A 16921-nucleotide genomic window follows, 5' to 3' on the forward strand; every position below is an offset into this window, starting at 1 on the left:
TTCAGGCATCTTTAGCAGACCCTCGTCATCCGATTTTCCGCTCTTCCGCTACCTCGGGCCTGGTGTGCGATTATCCGACCCCGATGTGACGTCTTTTGCCTCTCCAACTTCAAAACTGCTCCTCGTTCCCCTCATACTGAAGCGCTTCCGATCATCTTCAAGACGCTTTAACCAAATCCAGACGTGTCACCCTTTTTCATCAAGCCCGAACAAGTCTTCAGTTCTCAACGCAAACACATTCAAGATGGGCAGCAACCCCACTCAGAAGTACCGTATTGTTGTTGGATGCGACGTAAGACTCGTCCTTCCTGAGAAACCTCGAGACCTAAGCTGACGCCTTCTTTCAGGAGGCCGGAATCGGCTACAAGGATGCGATTAAGGCAGACTTTGAGAAAGATGCCAGGGTAGAGTTCGTCGAAGATGTCGGAAGCTACGAGGGAACCGACAAGACAGCCTACCCCCACAGAGCAGCGGCGGCAGCCCAGAAGGTGGCCGAGGGAAAGGCTGATCGTGCCCTGCTGATCTGCGGTACGGGTCTCGGCATGGCTATTGCAGCCAACAAAGTCAAGGGTATCAGAGCCGTTACCGCACACGACAGCTTCAGTGTGGAGAGATCGATTCTCAGCAACGATGCCCAGGTCCTGTGTATGGGACAAAGAGTCATCGGCGTTGAGCTCGCCCGGCGACTAGCCAAGGAATGGCTCAGCTACCACTTTGACCCCCAGAGTGGCAGCGCCGAAAAGGTTCGTGTAATTAACAGCCTCGAAGCTTCGGCCTAGATGCCGGGTGGAAACTGAAAGGAGGATGGGGAAGATGAAATTTCAAATAATAAGCCAGAAAGTATTATGATCTCAAAATGTGCCCACTGTGATCACGAGAAATGCATGATGTACCCACGGTAGTGCGAGTCTATGGAGCCTGGCATGGTCTAGTATCTTCGCCAATCTGCCGGCCAGTGCAGGTTAAGAACTAATGCATATTGGCAGATCTTCCGGGGTGCCTGAAGACATGCAACTTCGGAAATAGCTTGAGATCATATTGCCATGTTGATGTTATGGGGGGAAGCTCTGCCTCATCTTCATCCAGCTTGTTCGTTCCCTGCTGGCTGAAGTTCCTCCAAGTTGATGAGCATGACTGAATTCCGTCGTCTAGCAATTGTACAATAAATACTCGAATAGCCAACACCTGAACTGGACTATACATGCATATTGCTCCGAAATCGTTTGGCATGTTTCCTCAGAACATCATGAAGACATCGTCCAAGCACACCGACCAAGGATTTGGCAGCCGGGGACTGAATTGATTTGAGGCGAACAAGGATCGAGTAGACTATGTATCAGACGTGTCACTCGCACTCAGGGCAGTAGTGCCGCATTCCTGGAGAACGCTTTCCAGGCCAATTGGGACACGTTAATTCATTCCATGAATTCCTTGGATAACCTGGCCGGTCGGGCTGTCGGAAGATCGGCTGCGTTACCCAAATGCCGGAGTGGGCTTTTCCGCAGGTACATCGCCGTAACTCCGCTCGGGGATTGCCACGCGGAGAACATCCGATTTTCCGCAATATTGCTATTTAGGTATGCAAATACCTTTTTTCTATCAAAAAAGGATTACGAATAACCTCAGTGATGCATGCACGAGGGCGACGGAGTACGAACAAATACACTAGCGAACAACATGGCCGCAGTTCCGCAACGCAGGCTCATCGGCCTCTCAACCAAGGCCTACTTCCCCTTACAACGAACCCTCGAGTTCACGAAAGAAGTTCAATCGCAACTAAGGTCTCTTCAGTCGAGCACATTCAAAGACGTCGACATCTTCCTCATCCCGGATTTCGTTTCCATCCATCCTGTCAACGAGCTTCTTAAGTCCTCCCCGATTCCTATCCGCCTGGGCGCTCAAGACTGCCACTGGGAAGATTTCGGAGCTTATACCGGCGAAGTCAGCCCTGCGGTACTAAGTGAAGCTGGGGTGACGATCGTGGAGGTTGGACACGCGGAGAGGAGAAGACTCTTCGGTGAAGATGACCAGATCGTCGCCAAGAAGGCCGCTGCAGCAAGCAGAAATGGGATGGCGCCGCTGATATGCATTGGCGAGAAGACCAGGGGGGATGTGAGCGTGGCCCTGGAGGAATGCAGAGCTCAGGTCGACCAGGCTCTGGCCGACGTACCCGAGTCCGCTGAAGTCATCATTGCATATGAGCCCGTGTGGGCCATTGGCGCAGACCAACCAGCCAGTGAAGGCCACGTTGTTGCGGTGGTGAAAGGCATTAGGTCTTTTGAGAGCATGAAGAACAGGACAGGCACAACAAGAGTCATCTATGGTGGGAGTGCTGGGCCTGGTCTGTTTGAAAAGTTAGGGGAAGCTGTGGATGGTCTCTTCCTAGGCAGATTCGGGCATGATGCCACACGGTTCATGAAGACGATATCGGAGGTGGCGTCCTTCAAGGCATAATATATTCCTTTCTCGTACTTCAAAAAAAGACCGATTGCGAGTTAGCATCATGATTGTCTAGCTAGCTATTGGAGTGCGACGTGCCAAGGCGCAATTGCGCCCATGGCTGACCACCATCAATCACTTATCGGAACCATGGGTCGGTCAAATGAGGGGTGGTCGCTTGAATGCCCGGGTACACTTCCTGCTTGGTGGCATGTTGATGGTCCCCATTCCCCAGCCTGATGTGACGCCGACGGTGCCTTCGTTCCCTCTCTCATCTTTTCCTCTTCGCAAATGCCTAGTTGGTTTTCGGTTTCCGTTTTATGATCAGTAGAACACGATTGAACGTCATCATTATACGCTTGATCAGCTTTTCGGAAGACATACCACCAGACACTTGATCAGTTTGGCCCCGAAAACGATCGCGATGGCGGAGGTTTTGGGAACCGTCGTCGGTGTGGTCTCTCTTGGACTGCAGATCTGTTCCAGCCTCAACGTTTATGTCGAGGGGGTCCAATGCCGCAAGCAAGACCTTCAGTCTACTATTCGACGTCAGAGATCGTTAGAGGCAATGATAGATCATATCCGAGCCTCTCAAAATCGTCTTCAAACGTCACCAAGCCCAAAAAGCGAATCCCTAAAGGAAGCTATGGCTTTGGCAGAGGCTGAGTTACAGCGTCTGGGTGAATTTATTGGTAAATGCACCACAGAGGATGCACATGCCTCGGGCAGCTCTCTGGCAAGCACCATGAGGAATCACAAGAAGAGATTTCTCTACCCTTTCAACAGGGACCACTTGGACCGTCTGGACCGCCACCTCGAGATGGCGAATGTGGCCCTGCATGCCGCTCTCCAGATGGCTGAACTGTATGTCTACTCCGTGCACTATGCAGGTACATTACTGACCGCGGCCAGGGAAATCTCTATGGTTACGCAGACATTAATCCAAGAAATCCAGCTGAATGCTTCAACATCTGACTCAACAGTGCTTCGGATTGAGGAAAAGCTCGACAAGCACTTTTCAGTGGCTCAAGAGAACAACATGATTGTTCAGAAGAATGTTTCTGAAATGGGGCAGTTGCTAGCTGACCTGATGTCCTCAGATGCAGTCGGACTGTTGCAAAAGCTGGTTTCAAAACCGCACACGTTAAAACTAGTATGCGACGAGTTCGGCGGCGCCAAGCCCGCAGTCCGGCAAGTCCAATCCACCGAACCTGGATCGAGATTGAACTCATTGGGATCTTCTAACGAAGCGCAACGATTTCAATGCCATTGTCAATCTCGAAGTGCCTTCACGCAAGAAGATCTCGTTGGGGCCCATGTTTCTGTCAAGGGAGTCTGCCATTCGAACCACACATCGTGCTGGTTGCGTATTTGCTCATTACAACTCTGAGACTGCTGATAGATGGTCTGCTGGTGCGTCAGTGAAGGTGTTTCAGAGGCTACTTTCAGCAGCTCTCGATATCACAAGGTCGACTCAGTTTGGTGCAGGCGGCTTCGGTATATCACCTTCATTCACGATTCTACACATTCGAGAGAGGAGTCCTGCAATCCAAGTGATAAAACTTTTCCAAGATGCCTTTGAGAGGTGGCGGTCTTTCAACGAGCAAGATCGAATCGAACTTATCGAACGGGGTATGAAGACATTGACTTCATGCTTCACTGCCAGAATTTCATCGCCTTTTGATATCGATGCCCACGGCAACACCTTATTGCACGTGGCAAGTGAGGGGTCGACTGCTGACTGGATGGGGCCTCGTCAGGCTGTGATTGATCTGTTGCTTCGTATTGGTGTCCCGTTGAATCGCCCGAATAGGACCGGCTTGTAAGTGGTTTAACAAGCCTCGACAGAATTCAAGTATTTCTAACCTGCATGCAGGTATCCTTTTCAACTTGCTCACTCCACTCTCGAAGGATGGGATGAAGATGGGCAACTGGGACTACCGGTACTCGAAGCTCTTTGTTCAGATGACTCTCTCATCACCTTGGGACGTCCGCTCGATGCCAATGACACTAGTTCGAATACTATGGTCAGATTTCACGAAATAAATACGCGGTATCATCAAACCTTGGTCAATGCGTCTAGCAAGCTAGCCGACTGTAAGGCGCACCGTTTTTGTCAAATTATTTGCAAATAAGCTTTAGTAAAGCAAGTACTAACACGACATAAAGTGTACAGCGGTCATCCGCTGAGGAGTATTATACTCCGAAACAAACAGGCCCTGCTCATAGCCTTAGAGCAAGAGAAGTCCTTTGACTGGTCTACAATTGATTCGTTCGGTTGCACGCCTCTTAGTTATCTAATTGGCTGGCCTGACGGCTTAAGAGCCATACTGAGCAGATATGGAACATCCATCCTCCGTTTACACGACCAAAGATTTAAGTCAGCGTATGGTAAAAGGGCTACTTCTGTACTTGAGTGTGCCTTGCATTGGAGCAAGCACATGTGCGCAGCTACGAAGTTCATTTGGTGCCTACCAACCTGTAATTGCGCAAGTTCGGCACGTCTTCTTCTAGACCTGGACAGCGAATGTCTTGTGAGAGCGATCTCTCTGAGGGACTGGATGAGAGCCATGACCGAAGCATCCTGCAGAGCCCGAGATTTGGTCATCAGCGAGCTAAAACACCGTCGTGGAGAGTTAAAGGACCTTGCTATCGCAAATCTGACTCCGGTGGAAATTAACGATATGGGCCTTCTTCAGGATCATGTTCTGGACCACAGAACTGAGGAGGTAATCAAAATCCTGGATCGAAAGGGGGTTCACGTTCGGCCTTCACTTCGTACAGAGGTGATGGATCCTTACGAAGACGTTCCAGCTTCGGTGCACCACGCTATAGCACATTCTGGCGGTCTCATCCAAGGCGTACATATGCCAAACATAGCAGACATCTTGTACTCCAAAGGCTTTCACGACGTCGATTTCCCAAATCGCAACGGCTTGACCCCGCTGGCATGCGCGGATTCTCTAGAACACAAATTTTGGCTGTTGAAACGCGGTGCCAGACTGACGCTTCAAATTCATGGTAGATGTAGAGGTTTTACACCAGCTCATCAGTTAATGGTGGATCAGTGGACTGCGGGGGTCGACTTTGGATTTGCAGGTTGGCAGAATACCTCGGAACTCATCGGAATACTTCGGGACCACGCACAGGATCCATCGTACCTGGACACATGCGAATGCGGTTGTTCCAGCAGCGGCTGCCACCCGTTTACGATCATATGGAGGGCACTATGCAGACGCCCAGTGACACGAAAGTCGCTGAAGTCAATGACGCGTCAAGTAGTATTGATCTGTAAGATTCTCGAGGAAGATCATGGGCTCTCGAGGGAAACAAAGACCTTATGCTTGAGGTCATGCACCTTCATAGCTTTGTCGATCCGGCATACGTGTTGCTGCTATTGGAAAATCGACTGCTGCGATCGTGAGATTTGGCGGATCAACGACAATGAAGAAGAGGAGAATGAAGAAATTCGCCAGGAAGATTCCAACGATCTGGCCCTTCTGGATCGCTTGCTAGATGAATTTGAGGAAAAGCTTGATGCTATGGAATGCTCGTTGGCAGAGTTCTTCGAAATAATTTGGGCAGATCGAATGTCCCAGGTCTTAGAAGAGATGGTAGGACGACCACTTCTTGAAGAACAGTTGCAAGGAGCCGAAAGACTGGGAGTATCCCTCGAGCTAGAAGAAGAGAGCGTCGAGGAGAACAAACGAGAAGTGGCTTATTGGATACAGAAGATGGACGCAGTGGTCGCCTGATAAGAAATTGTAGTTAAAACGAGTATCTTCCGATGACTCGAGACTTATATAAGAAACTAGGCGGGGATGAAGATATGTTGCTTATCCCAACTTGACAAATATTTGAATGTGGATAGGTTCATATTGCCAAATTCAGCTGAGTTTGCTATTCAACCACTGCCGGTATCGCGGTCCTCGCCCGTTCCAGAAGTGCAATTAATCTGCAGAAGACTATTGTCCAAGTTTTTACATTCGTAAACTGGAGACTTTCCACTCGGCACCGTCACAGTGACGTTCTCGGCGCGAATGTTGCTGCATCGCTGCGAAGTTAGGATGAATCATCAGCATACACTTTTTTATGATTTTAACAATAGCACGCGTTGAATAAACCCACATCAGGTGCACTGCAAACCAAGGTCCCGGCTTCGGGATCAAGCTTCGCCGAAGTAGTTCCATAGATGTTCTTCAGGGTAATGTCTGTGATAGTCAGGTTGGCCTACGACGCGACTTCTGGTTAGATACTTCGCCACAGGAGACAAGGTGGACAGATCTGGACTTACGGGGTGCTCCTCGCACAAGGTTTGGTTCTTCTGTCCGTAGCATTGCGTGATAGTAATGGCGCGGTCATTGTTGATGTTTTTAAACAAGTCATATGTGACGTTTCTCACCCGGCCGAGACCTCCACCACCGTTGAGAAGAGTCTGAAAAGCTGTCTCAACCCCAGGCCAGACCTTGATACGAGCAGCGTCGCTGGCATTTGCCATTGTGATGTTGTAGATGTACAAGTTCTCAACAATGTCGGTCTCACCCTTGTACTGGCCTAGGGATCCAACACTCATGCCGTGGGATCCGGTGCAGTCCATGTTTTGAACGACAACATTCGTGCTGTTTGGCTTGAAAGATACACAGTCTAGATCTGGTCAGTCTTAGTTCTGCCAAAAGGCGAATATTATGTACCCACCATCGGTATTGATGATGAACGAATCCTGAATAACGACTCGATCAGAGCGGTAGGTGTCCCATCCGTCCGAGTTGGCAATCTTCACACCGTTCTCACTCTGGTGCTTTGTTAGTCACATAAGATCACCATTGGTAAAGACGAGGCCTACCTGAGCTCTGAGGTCCATGTTGCTGATGAGGACATCGGTGCTGTTGGCGATGAGGTTGAACCACTATGGTATCATGTTAGTCATATACGACGATATGAGTTCCATCTACTATACGTACGTTGGGTGGGTTGCGCATGCGTAGATGAGACATAGTAGCCCCCTTGACCCCATCGAAAGAGAACAGCATCGGTCTCAGAAGCTGCCACGTCGTGATTAGCCGAATAGTTCAACATTATAGTAACGGCATAATACTTACGCTCTTGTTGGTCTCGATCTCCACCCAGTAGGCCTGGCCACGTCCATCGATCACAGATTGATCGTTGCCCAAGTCACCGTAAATGTTGACGTCCTCTCCACCAAGCTTCCAGAAGACAGACTGGTTCTGGAAGTCGAACTTGAAGCTGTTCTCAGCCCAGTAGTACGGATCATCGTTGAACTCGATCGATCCGGTAATGACAACGTCGATGTGCTTCAGGAAGGTGAGATCCAAGGGTGAGCCGATAATGTAGGACTTGTCGAAGACCACTGTGCCACCGTCGTTGCATTTATTGAAAGCATCCAAAACCCTTGGCGCATCATCACGCTTCTCGCCACATCCTGGCTTGACGTAGCAGTAGCGTCCCTCCTCTCTCGGAGGTGAAAATGGCATAGAGCGGCCGGCATTGAAGGGTGCAGGCTCGACATGTGGTCTCTCGGGGATATTCGGCTTAGGTGATGCAACTGAAGCTTCCGATGAAGTCGACACCAGGGCCAAGGCCGCTGCCAGGAGGCTGAACGAAGGAGAGCGCATGGTCACAACCGTCCTGCAACTGAATGTGGTGCTTGACTAGACAACTTGATCAGAACCTTTATTCGGCCATTAATCGTCAGGTTCATCCTTCTCATATACTCAATGCTCGGAGATTATCAAAGTCTAATTAGGTTTAGGTGAGGAACCATGAGCAGCGGATCATATCATCGTCTGTTAAGAGTGGACGCTACGATACGCGGAAGATTTGTGGGGTCACGTAAGGTCCCCTCGGTTCTGTCGGTGAAAATTATCGCGGGCCAGGGTGTAATTTTTGCGGTTGAATCTTCCATGCGCGGCGATCTGCTCCCCCGTTTTGAGTGTTGGTTGACTTGGTTAAATGGCCTGCGGCTGAATGCTGATACCCCCGCATCTCCTACCCCGCGCACAGAGGCCTTAGGATGCGGAGAAGCTTGCTTGAGGAACATGGATAAGCTTGCGTCCTATGGGTGTTTCCCGCTAGTTGAGGCTTTAGGACCAAGCCGTCGGGAATCGTTGGTCTGGAGCTTAACGAGGAAGCAGTTTTTTCCCAAACATCTTGGCTCTGGAGGTTCACAACAGTGACGAAGAAGTCACATTTACAGACAATATCTTCGAGAGTGTTTTCGAAGATCTCCCAGTTGAATCTTCGAACAATCGCCGCAACTGTAACATACAGCTCAGCATACGCAAGACTGAACGTGGGTCAGTCGAAGTCGATTTATGACATGGACTGTTGGTTCACTTTATGCCAAGGCACTGTCGGCTGCCTTTGCCGAAGGATACGAGGTACTTATGCAGCCTCTTGCTTTGTTTCTCCGCCTCAATCCATCGTTCGGGTCTGAAAATCTGAGGCTGTGGGAACACCGACGGACGCATCGACACGAATTATGGAGTATAGGACGCGGGTGTCTGCATTGAATCAGTACAGTTTACACATGAGGGTCAATTGCGGGTCGACATACTCCTGCTGGAATCACGTATCGAATCACGTATCCATCGTATTCCATGTCGTGGTGTACGATCCGTGAGAGGCGAGTCGTGACTTCCTATGAAAGCCTCAGCCCTTCTCCAATGACGGCAGTCTAGGCATCAAACCAATGAGCGTGGAACTCAGATGGAGCATTTCTGATTGAACTCACTCGGTAAGGAAGCTGCTGAAACTCACTCCAAGACAGGATATTGGCAACTTTTGGCATCACATCAAGTTCCCTCCGAAGTTTTCGCATGGTCTCGGACATGAGCTTGAGAAAACAGAGAATCCGTGTTCATGTCTGGGCAGTTGTCTCTGGGCCCGCGCCCGTCAATATCTCTGCCTCATCTCACAGCTTCTGCAACGTCTTTTCTTCGGGAGGAAGTCACTGTCCCGTACTGCATGGGAGACAGTCTTTGATGATCCCCCTTGCCTCAAGGCCTCATCCATTTTATCGAGGATAGGCTGCATTTACTTTTTGGCTCCAGCCTGCCATCGGAACGAATGCCCAACTGAAGAGTTGATGGCTGAGACCATGGACATGAGCAGTTCGTTTCATGAGCGGAAGCATCCATGGGAACTGCCGACCAACAGCGCCGCCTTCAAACGCCCCGACTATGGTTTCTTTCCAGACCAGCTTGAAGTCGGGTTCATCCAAGTATCTGCGGTCATGGGCAAGAGCGTAGTCTCAGATGATGTCCATGGTCAACGCCATGAAAGCAGCGTCGAGACGCACGACTTCGACTGCCCGGGCCACATCGGCGAACCCTGCCGTGAGCTTCTCCACCTTGGGCCGAATGAGTGGTTCCAATCGAGTGAAAGAGCAGCTCCGCGGCGGAGCCGCTGCGATGCAGGTCGTACAGCACAGTCGAAAAGGAGCTGCCGTCAGCGCCCGCTAGGTTTGCCCACCATCTCTGTACTTGTTCGACTTTCTGTTGGACGAATACAGCTCGTCGTAAACGTCGGGATCGATGATGTGCAGTTCGCAGGGGTCGATCCTCACGATTGGACCAGTGTTACATGTTAGACCTCGTCAGGTAAGCATGCCCTGATACTCATGGGTGGGATTGACCATTTTTCTTGTGCATAGTCTCAATGCGCCTGATGAAAGTCCCTCGTTTGACCACATCCCGATAAAGTTGGTTCCATAACGTCAACGCTGCAAGTTTGGAACCCGGAAACTTGGAAATCGAAGAGAATTAGACTCTACGGATGGCCCCTACGGTTAGAGAGGGCAAGGAACCCACTCCGGTCAGGAGCAGAGTCAGGACCCAATCCATTGCCATATCGAGAGCAAGTTTCGAGACGAAAAGGCGAAAGATTGCGAGTTCCCAACAATCACTCATGTTTACGAGACTGATTCAGATTTGACATGCAGGGTATGTGTTCAGTGAGACTTTGATTGATGAAGCGCGACCCCGCTACCTGGTTGCAGGACGATTGGACTACTCACGAAGTCCCTATAACAAAGCCGGCGGTGACATGCCGTCAGCAAAGTAGCATGTGGCTAGGAGGACGCTATTCATGCACCATTTCCTGTTTCTCTCAGTTCAACACCACTAGCAGATTTTAGCGTGGCAGAATGGACCCTCCGTGAGAATTCTCAACAGATCGATTGGTTGCGGTCGGCAAAATTATGAGAAGGCTCGGCTGAGAACGGGATTGGTCTTTTGTGTGATCTGATCCAGGTCAGTCAGAAATCAGAAATGTGACATGTCAAGCAATGTCTCTCCTTGACTTTCAAGGGTCCAGGCAATACTCCCGGCACCGTCCCGACCCCTCCACGACCATCATAAAATCATCTCAGATTCCCGACGTCACACATTCTCGACCTAGACTACTTTGCATGGCTTCCAAACGCTGATTTCATGACAGAATTGGCAAGTTGCATATGAGCTAATCAACCTTCACCTCACTCGAAATTGTAGCTCCGCTCTCCAGTAAACCGATCATGGCGTCCGTAGATGAGCCTTCACAGACTTTTAACGCTGGAGGCTCACCAACATCACCAGACACCGAGGAAAACGCACCCCAATCGCAAAGAATTGTCTCAGGGCCCAGTACACAGGAGCACCAGAAGCTTCAAACCTTCAATTGGAAGCCAATGTTTGGCATCTTCCTGATTTAAACCCGGCAGGTTGCACTGCTGACTAGGCTTTCCCCGAAGTCTGATATCGGTGGCGACACGGCTTCAAACTATGCAAAGGACGTATCCGATACAGCCAGCGCGACATCGTCGATATTCCACTACCAGTACGAGCATGGGCTTCGCTACCACGCATATCGCGCTGGACAGTACTACTGCCAAACGATGAGCGAGAACCGGAGCGACTCGATATGGCTCTTCATGTCTTCTTGCTGACACTGAAAGGAGAACTCGCCGTGACTAACTTGGACAGTCCACAGACGAATACTGATGTCAAAACCGGTAATGGTCTCTGGGTATGTGCGTTGGGTTGATATCGCCTTTCTTTGTTCTGAAACGAAAGCCAGGAGGGATTGGCGACATGTTTCCACCCGTCGACGTAGTCGGTACGGACTTGAGTCCACTTCAACCGACTTTGTAGCATAACTGTACGGTTCCATCTATGAGCCTGCCCATTCAATCTTCTGCGACGATGATACACGTAAGGAAGACACTGCAACGTGGCAATGACTCAACGAATTCAGAAAGTTGAGTGTGCCACTAAGATTTAATATTGCTCTGACGGTCCCTAATATACTAAAGGTAGAGGGGTTTGTGATCTTCAACCTGATGCAAAGAGTGGTTCCTATGAGAACTTGGCCAAAAGACAGCGAGCTAAGAGAGATAGGTTGTTGGTTCAAATTACAGTTTCTGGAGATGGCGTTGGAAGCCTATACTCTTGCATTGTCTACTCGTGTTGGAAATTGGACGAATTAAGAGGTGCAAGTCCTCTTGGCCATGGTGAGACAGGACTAAAGTCAGATAAGATTCATTTATAAAATTATACGCAAGTGTCATGATCCCTATTGGAGTGATATGGCGGACAATCTCAGTGCGTTTGTTACGGGTAAGAAGTCCTAGAATTTCGATTGAGCCTTCGAAGTAGAGCGGCGGTTTTCACTCCAAGATACACGGTAGACTGGGATGGGGAGACCCCGTGCTTGGGGTGAAAAGGTGTTAAATTACTAGCTGAACAGCACGTCAACAATTTGCATTGATGTTGTGCCTGTTTCAGTTGGCATGTGCAATTTTTCTTTCTCGTTTCGATTAATAACAAATAAAAGCTTTGGTGAAGAGGTTGGGTATCAGTCAAAAGGAAATGCCGGACATGTCGGCTCCGCCCACTCGCGACCATCATCATTCCATTATCATCAGAACTTCCCACCAGCCCAGCCGATGTCGCGACTGAGACGCATTTGTCAGTCTTTCCATGGGACAGAACGTCCGCCCCTATTTATCGAAAATTCCCAGCAGAGCCGGAAGTTTCGGCGCATTAAATACTGCAGAACGTATAAAAATCGTATTCTCGAAGCAACCCTCTCTACCTGTAGGTACGCCCAGGCCACTCGGATTGATTGACCCGAAAGCGCTGCGGTCTTTCCGCACGTGGAGGTCCGTTAAACTTTGGTCGGGACAAAGGCTTCGATGTACGTAATGGTGGATCGATGTCACGATCAGGCCGTTGCGTCCTTCGAGGGCCGCTGTATCTTGGGGTCCACGGAGCATGTTGGTTGATGGGGAACGGCGGTCGAGTGGGCGGAGGAGGGGGCGGTACAACGTGTGGATGCTTTGGGCGATGGGGCTTGATTGGTGGTCGCCCGAACCAAAATCCTGTGCGAGATGGTGGCCTAGCAGCAGGAGGAGGTGGTGGTGATCTGTGTTCGCTGGCGATCGTGGAATCGTCATAGTCATAATCGCTCCAATTGTCTGGCCCCGGCCGTCTTTGGCGACGGCTTACCATCGTACAATAACATGCGATTAGAACGATCGCAACGAACGCAACGATGCCGCCAAGAATAGCGCCGACCTGGACGCTTGATAGTGATCCGGCGCCGCGGCTCGAAGGTGGTGGGGCCGTGTTCGGCGTAGGCGTCGGGTCTGGTGGGGCTTCGACGGTGTCGCCGCCGGGCACCGGAGTTGGCTCTCCGGGTCCCAGCGTGACCAACGTAACGTAAGTGGTGAAAGGTCGACGGACTGTCTGGGTAATCACGTGAACTCCGTCGTCTTCTTGTCGGGCGGCAAGTTTGAGGAGGCCGCCGGTAGGCTGCAGCGAAATCGGAGTGGGATAGATATGCATGCTGACGGGATCGCATCAGACTGGCGGATAAGTCTTCTTCTCCGCAAACTCGGATTGCGAGGCGAAACAAATGAAGGAACGAGAAGACTCGATCAAGGAAGAAGGGAAGATCCACGACATGGGACGAATTCCAGCCTGACAGCCACAAAGGAAAGAAAAGTGCAAAAGACTGCCTACTTATCCAAGCAGTGAATCGAAGCAGGCTGGCCCGCGGAACATGTTACGTGCCCATCTCACCATGCTCACTGAGGCAGCTTGCTGCCTGCCAAGTAAGAACCAACTCACTCCCTCTATCTCCAGAAGTAAGGCACACATGAACGCGCGACGCCCCGCGAACAGGCTGCATGTGCTCCTGCAGCACAACACACCACTAACAGCCAGGATCGCAATGGACAAGAGACATACCAAGACGCGACTAACCTTGTTTTGACACCACTACCGCTGCGCAGCCGAACGCTCAATGTTGTACGGCTGCGCCTGACACATCCGAAGACCTGCAAGTCTGACTGCAAGCCATCGAAGTCGGCCAACGGAAGACAGACAGCGTGGTGTCATAAGCATGCAAACCTGCCCACATGATTCCTTGCCAGTCAACTCGTTGCGATAAAAAACTGGAACTTGAGTGATGATGGGCAGATCCACCAATGATGCGAGTTGGTTGGGCTGATCTGCATGAGTTTGGGGGCCAACCGAACCAATGCCAGCAAGTTGCGGACAACCACTACAAGTACCGCGCAGTAAGTCATCGTAAACACACCCATACGGGGTGCGGCCCGTCTCTCTGGTTCCGTGTGTACGAATGCCTTGGTTGGATGCTCATGTGGTTGAGCTGGGTGAGACAGGCGTATATCAAGAACGACGACATCTTAGTTGCCGATTTTCTTTCGCGTGTGCGAATTTGGCCCCCAACTCATCTTCCGACGGATAACACGGATAACACGGGCATTAGTGCCATATATGCAGCAACACGTTCACACAGCGTTTGTTGTTGTTATCTGCGTTGCTTACTTGCTTGGCTCACGAACGCTTGTTGAACAAGTCCCGACGAAGTTAATTTGCTACCTCAACGGGTGACGCGATGCCGGCTTCATCGCTGCTATTTCCAGGTGTCGTCACGTCCTTGATCGTGCTCGATCGTTCCTTTGCACCCGCGAACCCAAGACGTCATTTTTCCCTATCCCCCGAAGAACTCCCGCCTGATATTATAAAACATGCCCCAAAGGAAAAGAGTATCCGAACGATATTACATCATGCCGTGTTGTGGTTGTGTGTGTGCCTGGAAGCTGCGCTGCGTTACGCGGAGTGACCGGAAGATATGTCCGCGAGAAAAATGACCAAAGAGTAACGAGAATCGCGTTCGATCAATGGGGCCAGGCGAGCGAACTTCAAACTTCTTTGACAGAGTATCATTGGCAGCATCTGAGAGTCTCGAGTCAGCCCTCTGCGCTGGTTTCGATTCACGAACGGATAATCGGCTTCGAGGGAAGGATTGACTCACTTATACTTCGATCGGACTTGGGAAAGATTATGCGATGGCACTCCCGCAAAAAAGACCAAGAACACAATTCCACAATGCCTCTATTCCGCTGCGCGGTTGGGCTGCGCGGCGGCGGTCGGGTTGTTGTCGACGATGATACCCACGCCGGCACCGCCCTCGCCGTTTCCGAGCTGCACCTTGGGGCCCTTCGTAAGGGCGGCCTCGGCGAAGGTGAGTGCGCGGTCGAAGCCGCCAAGTTGTCGCTTTTCCACCTTGTTGTTGTCACGACCTGCAATGATACCGGTTTGAGGAACACCTGCGGCGGCGGCACCGGCAGCTGCGGCACCCTCGCCTCCGGCGGCACCCTCCTTGCCCTTGCCGGCACCTCCTCCATTGCCTTTGCCGGCGCCTCCATTGCCTTTGCCCTTGCCAGCACCTCCGCCGGCGCCGCCTTCGGCGCCTCCCGAGAATGTGAGCGCACCATCACCCACCACCAAGGCAGGTGAGTAGGCACCGAGGTTGATGTTCAAGGGAGCAGGGGCGGCGTTGACACCCATGGCGATGAGAGCCAGGGTCATGAGGGCGTTCGTGATCTGCATGGCGGCGGTTTAGTGGTATACTAGTCGAAGGTAGGTGTCTAAGTTGTCGGCGCAGCCGTTGGTATCTTTCTTTCCCCAAGAGGATTATTAAGGTAATAAATATTGAGCGAAGTGGATTTCCGTCAAGGAGATTGAGAAACGAACAGCACAGCTGGAGTAGAGGAAAGGAGAAGAAAGCAGAAGCACACGCGTCAACGAGTGGCAAGGCAGCGGGAGAGAGAGAGCGTAATGAATGAAATCCCCACGACATGCCAAGAGCAAGTTCAAATACTGGACCTAGGGAGAGTCAGGATCGTGGAGTCGCATCGTGGGTGAGAGATGGATGGCGAAAAGAGGAAAAAAGCCAGCCCTGGTCATTCACAGGTGCGACGACATCATGCGTGTCACGACCTGCGGGTGCCAAGACCAAGCGGCTCTTGCAAAAATAGAAGCTCTTCGCAGAGTACCTGAGAACAAGAGATGATAGGTCCAGTGAAATCTTAGCATGTGGCACGCGCGAAATGAGTGAATGAGGGCAAAAGAGCCGCAGAGAACCAGGGAGCCATGTGGTATCTGGTGTTAGTCAGGTTGCAACGGGGAGGTGTGTCTGAGCGGAGGTGAAACGGTCCAAGTCCCAAGACTGCCAGCGACGGGGGCACCCCGAAACCATGTAAACTCTTGGCAACAGGTCTCGATGCGCCCTAAGCTTACCGAGGATGATGTTGTTCAGTTGATTTTGCGGCGAATTTCTCCTATTCGACGGCTTCGTGTCTCTGGTGAGGTAAAGATAGATGAAGCCGATGTTTTGAATTATGGGCACGCGGGGTTCTTCTAGGGATGAGATCTGCGACTTTGTCACATACCATCGGCTGCAAGGCCGTTTTGGCAGTTCAAAGTCCGGAGACAGATTGCCTGGTGAATATCTCGGGACTCGAAGCAGCTGGTCCGCAAGACCTGGCCAAGCCTTTGATGAAGCCAAGAGCGTTTCCCAAGAGATGACCCGGTGCATCGATCGGATTACCAAGACCGCTCCCAAGCCTTCCAAGAGATCTATTGCTCCCACAGTGGAGAGCTCAATTGCCCCGTCCCTGAAGCTGGAGTAGCATGCGAGGGTATGCTGTCCCCATGACCAGACTTGTTTCCCGACTTGGGGTGCGTGAAGGCTCATTGGCCCCGACAATGTTTCTTGCCCACCATGGAAACCTACTCGTAAACCGACCCGGGCCGACGGAGGCAGCGAACACTCATGCTAAGCCGGGATTTACCATTGAGCACAAAGAAGTGGCAGTGATGATCTGACATGACAAGACCTGAACAGAATGTTCGGTGTGTGCAGTGAAGAATCTTGATTATGTCTGACAGCAAGCAGAGCCCATGTCTGACATGACACTCTGTAGCATGCATTGAGCGACCGCTGATATTAGAAGTTGTCGCTGATCCTGTCTGAACAGATGCTTCAGGGTGCTTTGGAAGCGTCCCCCTGTCATTCCTTGGAACCGGAGCTCTACCGATGGAAACACATTTGATGTGTGACCCCAGCTCAGCGACCTGAAACCCACGAACCAAAACTTCTCAACAAGCAG

General features: G+C 51.1%; 5 protein-coding genes across 5 annotated transcripts; 3 read left to right on the forward strand and 2 right to left on the reverse strand.

Moving 5' to 3' along the window:
* Positions 1 to 244: 244 nt before the first annotated feature.
* On the forward strand, positions 245 to 779 carry CkaCkLH20_07146 (ribose 5-phosphate isomerase; the record flags this gene model as incomplete). The annotated part of the gene is made up of 2 exons (XM_038889863.1): positions 245 to 292; positions 348 to 779. 2 exons carry the CDS (start codon positions 245 to 247, stop codon positions 777 to 779), a joined length of 480 nt encoding a protein of 159 aa, XP_038744787.1.
* An 898-nt stretch (positions 780 to 1677) lies between these two features.
* On the forward strand, positions 1678 to 2454 carry CkaCkLH20_07147 (triosephosphate isomerase; the record flags this gene model as incomplete). Its single annotated transcript, XM_038889864.1, has 1 exon — positions 1678 to 2454. One exon carries the CDS (start codon positions 1678 to 1680, stop codon positions 2452 to 2454), a length of 777 nt encoding a protein of 258 aa, XP_038744788.1.
* A 730-nt stretch (positions 2455 to 3184) lies between these two features.
* On the forward strand, positions 3185 to 3587 carry CkaCkLH20_07148 (uncharacterized protein; the record flags this gene model as incomplete). The annotated part of the gene is made up of 3 exons (XM_038889865.1): positions 3185 to 3303; positions 3352 to 3484; positions 3540 to 3587. 3 exons carry the CDS (start codon positions 3185 to 3187, stop codon positions 3585 to 3587), a joined length of 300 nt encoding a protein of 99 aa, XP_038744789.1.
* Positions 3588 to 6343: 2756 nt separating this feature from the next.
* On the reverse strand, positions 6344 to 13283 carry CkaCkLH20_07149 (uncharacterized protein; the record flags this gene model as incomplete). Its single annotated transcript, XM_038889866.1, has 8 exons — positions 6344 to 6493; positions 6568 to 6669; positions 6734 to 7083; positions 7135 to 7231; positions 7283 to 7345; positions 7401 to 7481; positions 7539 to 8108; positions 12972 to 13283. 8 exons carry the CDS (start codon positions 13281 to 13283, stop codon positions 6344 to 6346), a joined length of 1725 nt encoding a protein of 574 aa, XP_038744790.1.
* Positions 13284 to 14861: 1578 nt separating this feature from the next.
* CkaCkLH20_07150 (uncharacterized protein) lies at positions 14862 to 15359 on the reverse strand (the record flags this gene model as incomplete). The annotated part of the gene is made up of 1 exon (XM_038889867.1): positions 14862 to 15359. One exon carries the CDS (start codon positions 15357 to 15359, stop codon positions 14862 to 14864), a length of 498 nt encoding a protein of 165 aa, XP_038744791.1.
* Positions 15360 to 16921: the final 1562 nt, after the last annotated feature.

Source organism: Colletotrichum karsti (assembly GCF_011947395.1).
Source record: "Colletotrichum karsti strain CkLH20 chromosome Unknown Scaffold22, whole genome shotgun sequence".
NCBI lineage: Eukaryota > Fungi > Ascomycota > Sordariomycetes > Glomerellales > Glomerellaceae > Colletotrichum > Colletotrichum karsti.